Genomic DNA, 12,756 nt, shown 5'->3' on the forward strand with positions numbered 1-12,756 from the left:
CAAATTGTATTTAATAAAAAGAAATACAAAAAATGTATAGATACATTTTACTTATTTATTTGGCATTGTGAGATCACATGCAAAAATACAAAAACATATTTTTTAACGGTATATTTTTAATTGAGTGCACTGGCCCTTTAAGAATGAACCGGTGTTCATACGTTACTAGAAAGGGAGCGTCAGATTTCTGCATGACGTCAACCGGAACTGTGGAAAAGGGGGCGGGGCCCGGGAGAAGATGGCGTTTCTGCGCTGTAGGCGAGATCCCTGCGGTGTTATCTGTCTGATTTTAACTTATTTCAGCGTGTTTTACGCGGACTACGTGGTCATACAGTATGTCCTCATCCCCGCCTACTCGGACAGGTCTGTACTTTGTGTTTTTGTTCAATTTAAAGCGTTAAAAAGCCGACATGGCGCCTGTTTCTCTGCTGCTTTCTCCATTCATTTGACAGTTTCTCCCTTTCTCTGCAGCTGCATCCGCACCAAACTAGTTTTCCTGACATTAACACACATTTAAATATATTCAGGGGGTCTTTGTTAGGGGTTTTCACTGAGGTGACACCTAATAGTGTGCGTTTCTTCTTTTGTTTACAGCAGGAGGTTTTGGTTGTTTATCACCAGTGGTGTAAAGTAACTAAGTACATTTACTCGGATACTTTTTTACAATTTTAACGTTTACTTTTCTTTTAATGGCACTTTTTACTTCTACTTTACTGAATTATGGAGGGAAATATTGTACTTTTTATTCCACTACACACATGATTGCTTTTGTTGCTTTTTTGCACAAATAAACTTAAATAAAATTAAGAATTGGTGACTTCCTTTTAATAATGTATTTTAATCTCCTCTTTTGAACTAACTGAGTATTTTTACAGTGTGGTATAAGTACTTACTAATTAATACAACTTATTTCCACCACCGTTAACTCCTTTACATTTGAGTTATTATGATTATAGTTCATTTAGCATATTTCTTTCGTTGACAGTGACACAGTTGCAGTGATTTTTCATTTATTCATTTGAATTAAATGAATATAAGTATGGACTTACTGCACACACGATAACTAGGGCTTTTTTGGAAATTAACCCCAGTTATATCACTGTTTCGGAAATGTATTTAATTAGTTTTAGAATAGGACTAAATCTTTCTTGTGTGTGGAGAAGCATGAAGCAGGGAAAGCTTAGGCATAACGAACAATGCCCCTGTTTCAGCAATAAAAAACAATATTAGTTACACCTGTGCACATGTACCACCTTGAAGGAGTAATATCTATTATTTACATTTAATCTTACTGTTCGTAGAGTTTTTAAGAAAATAACTCGAGCTTTTTTATAATTTTCCAAACAAAAATGCCTCTCCAAAGTGCAGCCTGTGTTGTTCGATGACTCATGTTTCATCCATTCAGGCATATTGTAGATCCAACGACACATCTACAAAATAATCTGCAAGTTAAGTGATGAGTTGCATCCTTGCACATAACAGATCTGTATTAAACCGACTGTATGTGTGTCTCTGACAGTGTGTGGTGTACTGTGCATGGATCAGTGTTCAACCTGATCCTGCTGCTGCTGCTCGCCTGCCACGCCAAAGCTGTGTTCTCAGACCCCGGTCAGTACGTGTGTGTGTTTGAGACAGAGAGAGTGTTTAATATAAAGATCCATAAATCCAGTCTTTATTTTCTTTTTAATATGTGTGTGTGTCTCCAGGTATGGTGCCTCTCCCTGAGACAGCGATGGATTTCTCAGATCTTCGCTCGCAGTCGTCTCGGATAAATGAGCGGGTGAGTCCAAGAGTTAAGTCCTTTCTAATCTTAGTAATGACACAGAGTTTACTGCATCCTTTCACTGCTGAGTCAAGTGTAAAGTGGTGTAAATTACCTTGAATCGTTTAAAAACTCATGTTCTTTGTGTCTTTCCTGACATTTTTCTGAATGGTTAATGATAGACAGCTCCTCTCTGATTATAAGTGTGTTATTAACAGCTATATATTTATGTCCTGGTGACTGTGTATTTAAATCTCAGCAGCTGTGATTATGTCTGCTAGAGCTTGTCATTATGAGTCTGGACAGCGTTTCACTGAAGACAGGAAACTTTGGGAAGTGTGTTTATTTTTGTTATACCCTGTTCTACTATTCTACTTATAGCCGTGTTTTGCAAAGGTGAAATTAAAGGCGGATTTATTTTAGGTTTAGCATCCATCGGAGTTCAGGTGTTTTACCCATAATGCCTCTGTTTGCAGGGCTGTGAAGGCTGGACGGTGTGTAACCGCTGTGAAACGTACAGACCTCCCAGAGCGCATCACTGCAGAGTGTGTCAGCGGTGTATACGACGCATGGACCACCACTGTCCCTGGTGAGGACACACACACACACACACACACACACACACACACACACACACACACACACACACACACACACACAAACTTTAGCCCTTTCTCCTTTCTCAGTTTTCCCCTCTTCGACTCTTCACCTCGTGTCTTAGTCCGGCCCACAGGAGATGCGAGCGGAGGAGTCGAGGAGGGAACCGAGGACGGAGGAGTGGACATTTTCCATTTTTCCTTTAGATTTTCTTTTCAAACTTTTCTTTTTTTTTTTTTTTTTGACTATTTCTTCAAGATTATCACTTTTTTCCCAAAAGATATGACTTACTTTTTAATTTCTGGATTTTCTTTCTAAATGTCGTCTTTAAGAAATTCTGAATTTTTTTTCCAAATTATTATAATTTTCTTCCTAAAAATTCTGCATTTTTTTCATATTTCTACCTTTTTCTCCCAAATTTCTTTCCTTTCGATTTTCTTTTCAAACTTCTGATTTTTCTGAATTTCCTACTATTTCTATAAAATGATCATTTCCTAAAAGAAAAGAAATGTCCCTCTATTTTCTCATTATTCCAACTCCTTCACGTGGCCCTAAATATCTGCTTTTAAAAATTCACACTTTTTGTCTCCCAATTTGGGTCGAAATTTGGAGAAAAGAATCTGTTTTAAAAGAAAATAGAAAAGAGGCGAAATGGGAAAGGGCTTTTGTCTCTTACTCCTGTTTTTTATTTGTGTGTTTTAGGATCAACAACTGTGTGGGAGAGCTGAACCAGAAGTATTTCATCCAGTTTCTCTTTTACACCGGTGTGTAAATACAGTACGCTACATCATGTTACATAAATTGCAAATATTAGTGCTACCCCTTAAAATGTTTACGAAAAAAGGTCTCAGAATAAACGCAAAAAATAATAATTTAACTAAATAAATAAATATTAAAATGTGTAGAAAATGTCAAAAGAAATCATGAAAAATAGATGTAAGATTTCTGGAATAAATGTAGAGAAAATGGTTTGAAAATGGTTTGAAAATGGTTTGAAAATGCCTGAATTTATGTGAGAAATTTCTTTGTAATTTTTGTGTAAAAGTCCCAAAAACTAAACCATCCATCAAATCCAATATAAAACACTGACAAGAACATCACTACTTTCCTTTCCTCCAGAACATTCTGAAGTATTTGAGCATTTTTACTTTGTATGTTTGTGCAGGTATGGCCAGTCTCTACTCTCTGGTGCTGGTGGTGTCGGCCTGGGTCTGGAGGATACGCAGCGAGAGGGAAGGAGGAGCAGAGAAAGGAGGAGAGGAGACGCCCAGCAAACACCTCATAGTGTGAGTCCTCAGCGCAGGGAGAGATGTGGACAGTATTTCAGAGTGAAGTCTTCTGCAAATACTTTAAAAGCTTGTTGTTTCTGTTGCTTTTCTCCTCTTTAGTGCTCACTACATCATCCTGCTGGTGGAGTCGGTGCTTTTTGGATTGTTTGTCATGGTCATCTTCTACGACCAGGTACACACAAACACACACACACACACACACACATTTAAACAGTAAACATATACAGTTTTCTGAAAAAAGCGTGATTCCTCCCCTCCAGCTGGTGTCTATAATCACAGACGAGACTCCCATCGAGCAGCTGAGGAACAGACTGATGATCATGGGCCGAGGCTCTTCATCCTCCTCCTCCTCTTCATCCTCCACCTCCTCCCCTCAGCCGCCTCCGCCCCCACACACCCGCAAACCCAAGCTTGCGCTGCTGAGGGAGGTCTTTGGAAGAGGTGCGTTTGTTTTGATCAGATTTACCGTCTCAGGTGTGAGTCAATACTTAGCAAAGCTTCTCATCCTTCCCCTCCAGGTTCGGTGTTCTGCTGGCTGCTTCCTCTCCACTCCAGCCCTCCGTCAGTCGGCGGCATCACCTACTCCGCCCTGCCCGACTATGACGTCTGAGGTCCAGGTTTTCAGTGTGTGTGTGTGTGTGTGTGTGTGTGTGAGAGTTTTCTGCCTAACTATGATGTCTTATTTGGATGGAGGGAAGGAGGATGAAGGTGTGTGTGTATTAAATGAATGAGTGTAGACGTGTGTGTGTGTGACTTCATCCTCAGACTCATGATTTTTTTTCTGTCATAAGAGAGTTAGTCCCGATCTGTAGTTCAACTCCCGGCATCGCTTGATTATTTAGTTGTGAACACTGGGGTTCAGCTGATACACTCAGCTTGTGTTTTTACACCAAAGCGGCTTTTTCCCGACCAGGAACTCATTATTCCAACTATTCTGACAGTGCATGAATGCAGCACAATGCCCTGTCTCGAAATGTTAACGAAAGTGGAAAATAATTTGCTAACCCGCTCGCAGTTCAAATCCATTTCTGCTGATGGAGGTAATGGGAAACTGGGGTTTTACTAACACTATGATCAGTGTGACCCCTGTGTGTGTGTGTGTGTGTGTGTGTGTGTGTGTGTGTGTGTGTGTGTGTGTGTGTGTGTGTGTGTGTGTGTTCGTTCAAGGGAGTCAGTATTTATGCTCACGGACGTTTTAGCATACACACTAAATACATGAACAAGCATCGAGCCCTCAAACAAAAAGCCCCTAATGGCAGTCCGATATGGTACGGGTTTTTTTAAACCTTCCCCCGAATGAAGACGGATCAGATATTGCCTTTCGGTTCTTGAACTCTAAGACTAGTTTGTTACTGAACTGATTTCAACAGAGAGGTAATATCCAAGCTAAGCCTTACAAATGTTACCAAGGATGTTCCACTGATAAGGAGTACTAACAGCTGGTACCAATATCTGACATTTCCCATGGTGTTGAAGTTAAAACACTATCATGATTCATCCATTTATTGCAATTAAAGCAGCAAAGGAATATATTTTTGGCCACATACTGAACTATTGGATCCATAATGGTTCATTTCTGTTGCCGACCAACACCAAAAGACATTGAGGTCACTTTATTTTCTATTATTTATATGATTTTATTCTCAAACTAACTTCTTGAGCTTGAGATATTGACGATACGATGTCCGTAACTCTCATTTTTAGACAATATTTATATACTGATCCACTACCAAAACTAGCTACCTGTCCTCCATTACATATTTTGAATAAATACCAAAAATCTGGTTCAATAATAGAAATAATAGGAACAAATAATATGTGTGCAAGTGATGCATTTGGGTTCAAACAGGAAATGTCCTCAAAGAGATTCATTTTTATGATGATTTATTTTCTTATTCCTGTGTTATATTTAAACGTTTGACGTGCTAACTAAACAGAAATGTGTTACACTTACAGATTAGCACCACACACACACACACACACACACACACACACAGAGTACTCAGTATTCTGCTTGATCTCAGTGAAAGGACGATGTTTAACTTATTTATTGTTTCTAACTATTCCGTGGAGTTTCTCTACCAGCATGTGTGTGTTTTGATGTGACGGGTGAAGCTGCTTTTCTGCACTGAGGAGGTTTTTTAAATGGTGGTTGTGTCACTATAAGTTAAAAACACAGCAGCAGAAAAGCAGCTTCACCCCCCCATGTTTGTGTATATAGTAACCTGTGTTTAACCTGGGTGCTGTCAAGTGCTTCAGTGACCTCTCACAAAGAACTGCCAGTAAGAAAACGGTTTTTCCTCTGAAACAAAACAACCTTTTTGTGACTTAAAACCTGCCTTTTTAACTCTGCTTCGAGAATAATCAACATGTTAGCGCTGTATGCTGATGACGACTCTTCATTCGTTAATGAAAAACCTTTGAGATGGCAGCGTTTGTTTTGCATGCTGCGTTGTTGATGGGTTCTTTTAGTGCGGCAGTCACACTTATGAGCAAGATGGCTAATATTTCAGGAATCAGAACAGTTATAAATCGGGTTTTTTTTACTGTAATTAGGAAAAAACCTAATGAATCACAAATGTTTGATTGTTTAATTCTACTCAAGATGTAGAGATGGGTACTAATGCCTTCTGTGCTTGTTAGTGTAATTATTAATAGGTTAATACTGTCAAAGAATGACTGAATTATACATTAAAAGGCAGCAAACAGCCTCATCTGTTTAATTGGGAGGCTTTTATTGGCCATGATTCTTCATAGACGTTATCCCATTTGCAGAGACACCAGACGGTTGAGATTTCATATTTTTTATTCAGTTTATCTGAGCTAATATGTAATTTATGAGCCAATTAAAAGGTGATGGTGTGAATGCATGTTTAAAAACCCCAAAAGCTGCATTCCTTCAACTTATACGATGCCTTATTTCAGATTTTTTTCATAGCCTTCGACATATTTTAAAGCGCTCTCCAAACAACTTCTGGACAGGCAGATACACTCACAGTCGCCCAAGTTTGGTTTTCATCAAGCTGTATGAAGGTTCATGTTTTATATCGATGATGTGCAATTCTCATGAAGGGAAAGTTACTGAAACTCATTTTTTGTTTTCGCGATCTGGGTAAAAAAACAGCAAATTGAAGTGTTTTTGTGAATATTCACGAGGGGAACGAGGTTAAGTCTTTTGATTTGTCTTACCTTGTGGATTAAATTAAAGAAAGTAATAAAGGGGAAATCCTTTTCTGTAAAAACGTACAGTCCCACGTCTCAAATCAAGTGCGCCTCCCCTTTTGTAAAACACGTAAATACATTTCATACTGTTTTCTTTCACCCAGGTGTGTGTATATCAGGTTACTGGCTTTCTTGTTTGAAAAATGCAGTTGATCTGTTTCTGTTGGGTTTTTTTGTATCAATGTTACTCAACAGGGTGCGCTTGTTTTGTTTGAATAAAATAAGCGCACCCTGTTTTGCTGTTTTTCTTGACAGCGGGAAGGAATGTGTGTATAAACAAAGAGGGGCCTGAAATTAACACGTCGCCACCAGCCAAACAAACCTGGGGACTTTAGACTTTTGGGGGGAAACAAAAGAAGTTTGCATTACATTCCCAACTTTATATTACACCGGCTTGTAATAACAAAGCCATTTTTATTGAAAATAAGTTTTCTAATCCAAAAAACACACCAACCAAAGAAGTAATATCCAATATTTCAGATACTGTACATATTAAACCAATACAACTTAAAGAAAGCTTCCTATTACAAGTGTTACAAGAGGCTGTTTCATCAGTAAACTCACATTCTGTGCACTCTCAAGACACTTGTTTTAGTTTGGAAAACTTCATATTTGTTGGCTGGTTGGTCCAGGAAAAGTTATTTTCTTGCCCTGCAAACAACACCAACAAAGACTTTACTATCATCTGGCTTCATGATGAACGAGTTTACTGACTGATGTTTTATTTATTCATTGTTGCTCTCTTGAAACCGTGACCTGTGTATGATTCCTGGTGACATGCTGCTCGCGCTCGTTCGACTGGAAGTAAAAACGGATGTCTTTTAAACTTCACTGTCTCCTTGTGTCTTTTTATAAACGAGCATTATATCTCACGACTTGCTCCTTATAAATATTGGGGGCTTTTTTCTACTGTAACTACTTTCAACTTACAGAAGTGCTTGGGTTTGAAAATCAGACATAACCTGACTAACAGGAAGAGGTATCTGCGTTGTCATGTGGACCGACCGTCGGCAGAGCGAGTGTGTTCCTGCTTGTGTCACCTGACAGCGGGGATGTTTGACGACTAGAAAACACACGGACTCACATTACAATGCTGAGGAAACCTGCAATGAAGGGGGTTTTTAAACGGAGCAATACAGAACAGACAAAGGTCAACGCTTGAGAATAACAAAATATTTTACATCTGGACTGTTAGAGTCCGTGCGTGCTCCACCAACAGATGGGTTTCTATTGTTTGAATGAGAAGGGTAACGTAGATTTTGAGTATTTTTTTTAAATGAAAAAGGGGTAGAAATGGGGTTGATAATTAAAGATGACGTATTTTGCTGATGTTCAGGTGTATATCAGTGTGCAGTGTCTCTCCTGGGACATGTCTCCATGCTTTAATGTTCAGAAAGCTCTTTATTTCTCTCATGCTGCCTGTGCTGCAGCACCTCTTTCCAGCCCAGTCTGCTCTGATTGGTTAGCCTGGCTCGCTCTGTTGTGATGGGTTCACCAGTTTAGAGATGTCCCGCCCCCTTAGCCTATCACTTTGATTTAATCATTCAAATCTGATCATATACATCATCTGGAATATTGAATTTGAATATGTTTTATTGGATGGGGGAAAATATAGTACTTGGAGTAGGAAATAGTTCAGCTTCCACTTTCATAAAAAAATAGCACACTACAAATATGGAAATATAATCAAATACACTACATTTTTCTCAGCATTCACCGAGCCCTTCGATTTTGTTTTATATCTTAATTAATGGCTGATGTGCCCCAGAGTTAATTCAAATAGTTACATTTTGCTCAACAGTATAGACAAAGATGCTGACCTTAAAGTTTTCAACTTGAGAGGCACTTGAAAATATTCCTGTTTAATTGACAGGGGTTGCTGGCGTTGTGAATCCCACTTGCACACTTCTGACGAGGTGTAGGGTTATGTCTGATGGGAGCCCTTTTCTCACCAGTTCATCTTCAATCTGTAGAAGAAAAGTGAAACAAGGGCGATATGATGGAAGAGATATGATTATGACAATTATGATAAATGACGACATCATTGTGTGTAACGTGAGAGTACTGTAGGACAAGAAGAGGCTGACCTGTTGCATGATAGTGGTCCTGATGTCGTCCTTAGACAGTGGAGACACAGAGGACAGCTTGATCCTCATCGCTACAACAACTAGAAGAACAGTGACTTGACGTTACCATGCAGGCAAGAAGAGGGCTGAAACTGAGTAATATGCATGGACAACCTAACTATGTGCATGACGAGAAAAAGAGGTGGGCCGAATTGTATTTGTACTACAATTTGGTTTTCTGTTTGCCATCCTGCAGTTTTTGTTTGCAAAAAAAAAACTCTGTTCATGAGTACACACTTTTAAAATGTACTCACTCTGTTTTAAGACTCCAGTTACAGGAGTAACTGTTGTGTCTTCAGATGTAGAAATCTGTGATCGACTTGATGGTGTAGTTGTTGGTAGAACAGTCGTAGTTGGTGAAGTGGTGAGGGTATTCGTTTGAGGTGTAGTTGTTGGGAGAACAGTCATAGTTGGTGAAGTGGTAAGGGTTGTAGTTTGGGTGTAGTTGTTGGGAGAACAGTCGTAGTTGATGAAGTGGTAAGGGTTGTAGTTTGAGGTGTAGTTGTTGGGAGAACAGTCGTAGTTGGTGAAGTGGTGAGGGTTGTAGTTTGGGGTGTAGTTGTTGGGAGAACAGTCGTAGTTGGTGAAGTGGTGAGGGTTGTAGTTTGTGGTGTAGTTGTTGGGAGAACACTCGTAGTTGGTGAAGTGGTGAGGGTTGTAGTTTGGGGTGTAGTTGTTGGGAGAACAGTCATAGTTGGTGAAGTGGTGAGGGTTGTAGTTTGTGGTGTAGTTGTTGGGAGAACAGTCGTAGTTGGTGAAGTGGTGAGGGTATTCGTTTGTGGTGTAGTTGTTGGGAGAACAGTCGTAGTTGGTGAAGTGGTGAGGGTATTCGTTTGAGGTGTAGTTGTTGGGAGAACAGTCATAGTTGGTGAAGTGGTGAGGATTGTAGTTTGTGGTGTAGTTGTTGGGAGAACAGTCGTAGTTGGTGAAGTGGTGGGGGTTGTAGTTTGAGGTGTAGTTGTTGGGAGAACAGTCGTAGTCGGTGAAGTGGTGAGGGTTGTAGTTTGGGGTGTAGTTGTTGGGAGAACGGTCATAGTCGGTGAAGTGGTGAGGGTTGTAGTTTGTGGTGTAGTTGTTGGGAGAATAGTTGTAGTTGGTGAAGTGGTGAGGGTTGTAGTTTGAGGTGTAGTTGGGAGAACAGTCGTAGTTGGTGAAGTGGTGAGGGTTGTAGTTTGAGGTGTAGTTGTTGGTAGAACAGTCATAGTTGGTGAAGTGGTGAGGGTATCCGTTTGAGGGGTAGTTGTTGGGAGAACAGTCATAGTTGGTGAAGTGGTGAGGGTTGTAGTTTGTGGTGTAGTTGTTGGGAGAACAGTCGTAGTTGGTGAAGTGGTGAGGGTTGTAGTTTGTGGTGTAGTTGTTGGGAGAACAGTCGTAGTTGGTGATGTAGGGATGGTTGTTGTGATTAGTGGTGTAGTTGTTGGGAGAACAGTCGTAGTTGATGAAGTGGTGAGGGTATTCGTTTGAGGTGTAGTTGTTGGTAGAACAGTCGTAGTTGGTGAAGTGGTGAGGGTTGTAGTTTGAGGTGTAGTTGTTGGGAGAACAGTCGTAGTTGGTGAAGTGGTGAGGGTTGTAGTTTGTGGTGTAGTTGTTGGGAGAACAGTCGTAGTTGGTGAAGTGGTGAGGGTATTCGTTTGAGGTGTAGTTGTTGGGAGAACAGTCGTAGTTGGTGAAGTGGTGAGTGTTGTAGTTTGAGGTGTAGTTGTTGGGAGAACAGTCATAGTTGGTGAAGTGGTGAGGGTTGTAGTTTGTGGTGTAGTTGTTGGGAGAACAGTCGTAGTTGGTGAAGTGGTGAGGGTTGTAGTTTGTGGTGTAGTTGTTGGGAGAACAGTCATAGTTGGTGAAGTGGTGAGGGTTGTAGTTTGTGGTGTAGTTGTTGGGAGAACAGTTGTAGTTGGTGAAGTGGTGAGTGTTGTAGTTTGAGGTGTAGTTGTTGGGAGAACAGTCATAGTTGGTGAAGTGGTGAGGGTTGTAGTTTGTGGTGTAGTTGTTGGGAGAACAGTCGTAGTTGGTGAAGTGGTGAGGATTGTAGTTTGTGGTGTAGTTGTTGGGAGAACAGTCATAGTTGGTGAAGTGGTGAGGGTCGTAGTTTGTGGTGTAGTTGTTGGGAGAACAGTCGTAGTTGGTGAAGTGGTGAGGGTTGTGTTCTGTGGAGTAGTTGTTGTTGGGAGAACAGTTGTGGTTGGTGAAGTGGTGAGGGTTGTAGTTTGTGGTGTAGTTGTTGGGAGAACAGTCATAGTTGGTGAAGTGGTAAGGGTTGTAGTTTGTGGTGTAGTTGTTGGGAGAACAGTCGTAGTTGGTGAAGTGGTGAGGATTGTAGTTTGTGGTGTAGTTGTTGGGAGAACAGTCATAGTTGGTGAAGTGGTGAGGGTCGTAGTTTGTGGTGTAGTTGTTGGGAGAACAGTCGTAGTTGGTGAAGTGGTGAGGGTTGTGTTCTGTGGAGTAGTTGTTGTTGGGAGAACAGTTGTGGTTGGTGAAGTGGTGAGGGTTGTAGTTTGTGGTGTAGTTGTTGGGAGAACAGTCATAGTTGGTGAAGTGGTAAGGGTTGTAGTTTGGGGTGTAGTTGTTGGGAGAACAGTTGTAGTTGGTGAAGTGGTAAGGGTTGTAGTTTGGGGTGTAGTTGTTGGGAGAACAGTTGTAGTTGGTGAAGTGGTAAGGGTTGTAGTTTGTGGTGTAGTTGTTGGGAGAATAGTCGTAGTTTGTGAAGTGGTGAGGGTTGTAGTTTCGGATATAGTTGTTGGGAGAACAGTCATAGTCGGTGAAGTGGTGAGGATTGTAGTTTGTGTTGTTGATGAATTTGGTCTACTGACGGATCTTGTGGTGAGTGGGGTAGTTGTAGTTTGTGTGGTTGTGTTAGTTGGTGTACTTATGGTTGTTGTGTTCTGTGGAGTAGTTGTTGAGGGAGTTGTTGTAGTTTGTGTGGTTGTTGTAGGGATTTGTGTTGTGGTAAGTGGGGTAGTTGTTGTGGATTGAGTAGTAGTTGTAACTATTCTAGTGCTGGTTGAAGTTACTGGGTTAGTTGTTGAGCGAACTAAGGTTGTAGTTTCACCGGTTGTTGTTGTTGTTGTTGTTGATAATGATGTAGTTGTTGTTAAATGAGTTCTGTTCGTAACTGGTGTAGATGTTGTGCTGGTTGTAGTTAGCTGAGTAGTTGTTGAGGGAAATGTGGCTGTAGTTTGTCTGGTTGTTGTATTTGGTGTAGGGGTGGTTGTTGTGGTTAGTGGTGTAGTTGTGGATTGTTCAGTGGTTGTATCTGGTGGTGTTGCTGTTGTTCCTGCTGTTGTTGTTGAATGAGCAATGTTTGTAACTGGTGTAGATGTTGTGCTGGTTGCAGTTAGCTGAGTAGTTGTTGAGGGAACTGTGGTTGTAGTTTTTGTGTGTGTTGTATTTGGTGTAGGGGTGGTTGTTGTGATTGGTAGTGTAGTTGTTGAGGGAATTGTGGTTGTATGTTGTGTTGTTGCTGGTGTAGTGACAGTGGTTGTAGCCACTGGTGTTGTTGTTGATGGAATGGCTGTGGTTATTGTTGGCTCTGTAATGCAGATGGAGTATACAAGAAAGATTAACAAGGAAATAAGCAATGTAATGTAAAAGTAGAATTCTTGATGGTTGTCTCACCATTTCCAACAATCACAATGACACATCGGAGCTCAGACTGATATCTGTTGACTGAACTGTGGAAACATATCAATACATTAAGTTATTTTCAATTAGCACCGATGTAATAATTTCATTCAAATACATAAACCTGCAGCCTGGAGTCCAT

General features: G+C 40.5%; 2 protein-coding genes across 2 annotated transcripts; one reads left to right on the forward strand and one right to left on the reverse strand.

Moving 5' to 3' along the window:
- Positions 1 to 219: 219 nt before the first annotated feature.
- On the forward strand, positions 220 to 7,699 carry zgc:77880 (zf-DHHC domain-containing protein). Its single transcript, XM_063901134.1, has 9 exons — positions 220 to 363; positions 1,520 to 1,608; positions 1,707 to 1,780; positions 2,239 to 2,351; positions 3,062 to 3,123; positions 3,525 to 3,645; positions 3,748 to 3,820; positions 3,909 to 4,089; positions 4,167 to 7,699. Exons 1-9 carry the CDS (start codon positions 239 to 241, stop codon positions 4,256 to 4,258), a joined length of 930 nt encoding a protein of 309 aa, XP_063757204.1. The 5' UTR covers positions 220 to 238; the 3' UTR covers positions 4,259 to 7,699.
- A 746-nt stretch (positions 7,700 to 8,445) lies between these two features.
- On the reverse strand, positions 8,446 to 12,756 carry LOC134876288 (probable serine/threonine-protein kinase clkA). Its single transcript, XM_063901277.1, has 4 exons — positions 12,739 to 12,756; positions 9,251 to 11,795; positions 8,958 to 9,037; positions 8,446 to 8,837 (listed from the first exon to the last, which is right to left on the reverse strand). Exons 1-4 carry the CDS (start codon positions 12,754 to 12,756, stop codon positions 8,733 to 8,735), a joined length of 2,748 nt encoding a protein of 915 aa, XP_063757347.1. The 3' UTR covers positions 8,446 to 8,732.

This window comes from Eleginops maclovinus, chromosome 14 (assembly GCF_036324505.1).
Source record: "Eleginops maclovinus isolate JMC-PN-2008 ecotype Puerto Natales chromosome 14, JC_Emac_rtc_rv5, whole genome shotgun sequence".
Classification (NCBI taxonomy): Eukaryota; Metazoa; Chordata; class Actinopteri; order Perciformes; family Eleginopidae; genus Eleginops; species Eleginops maclovinus.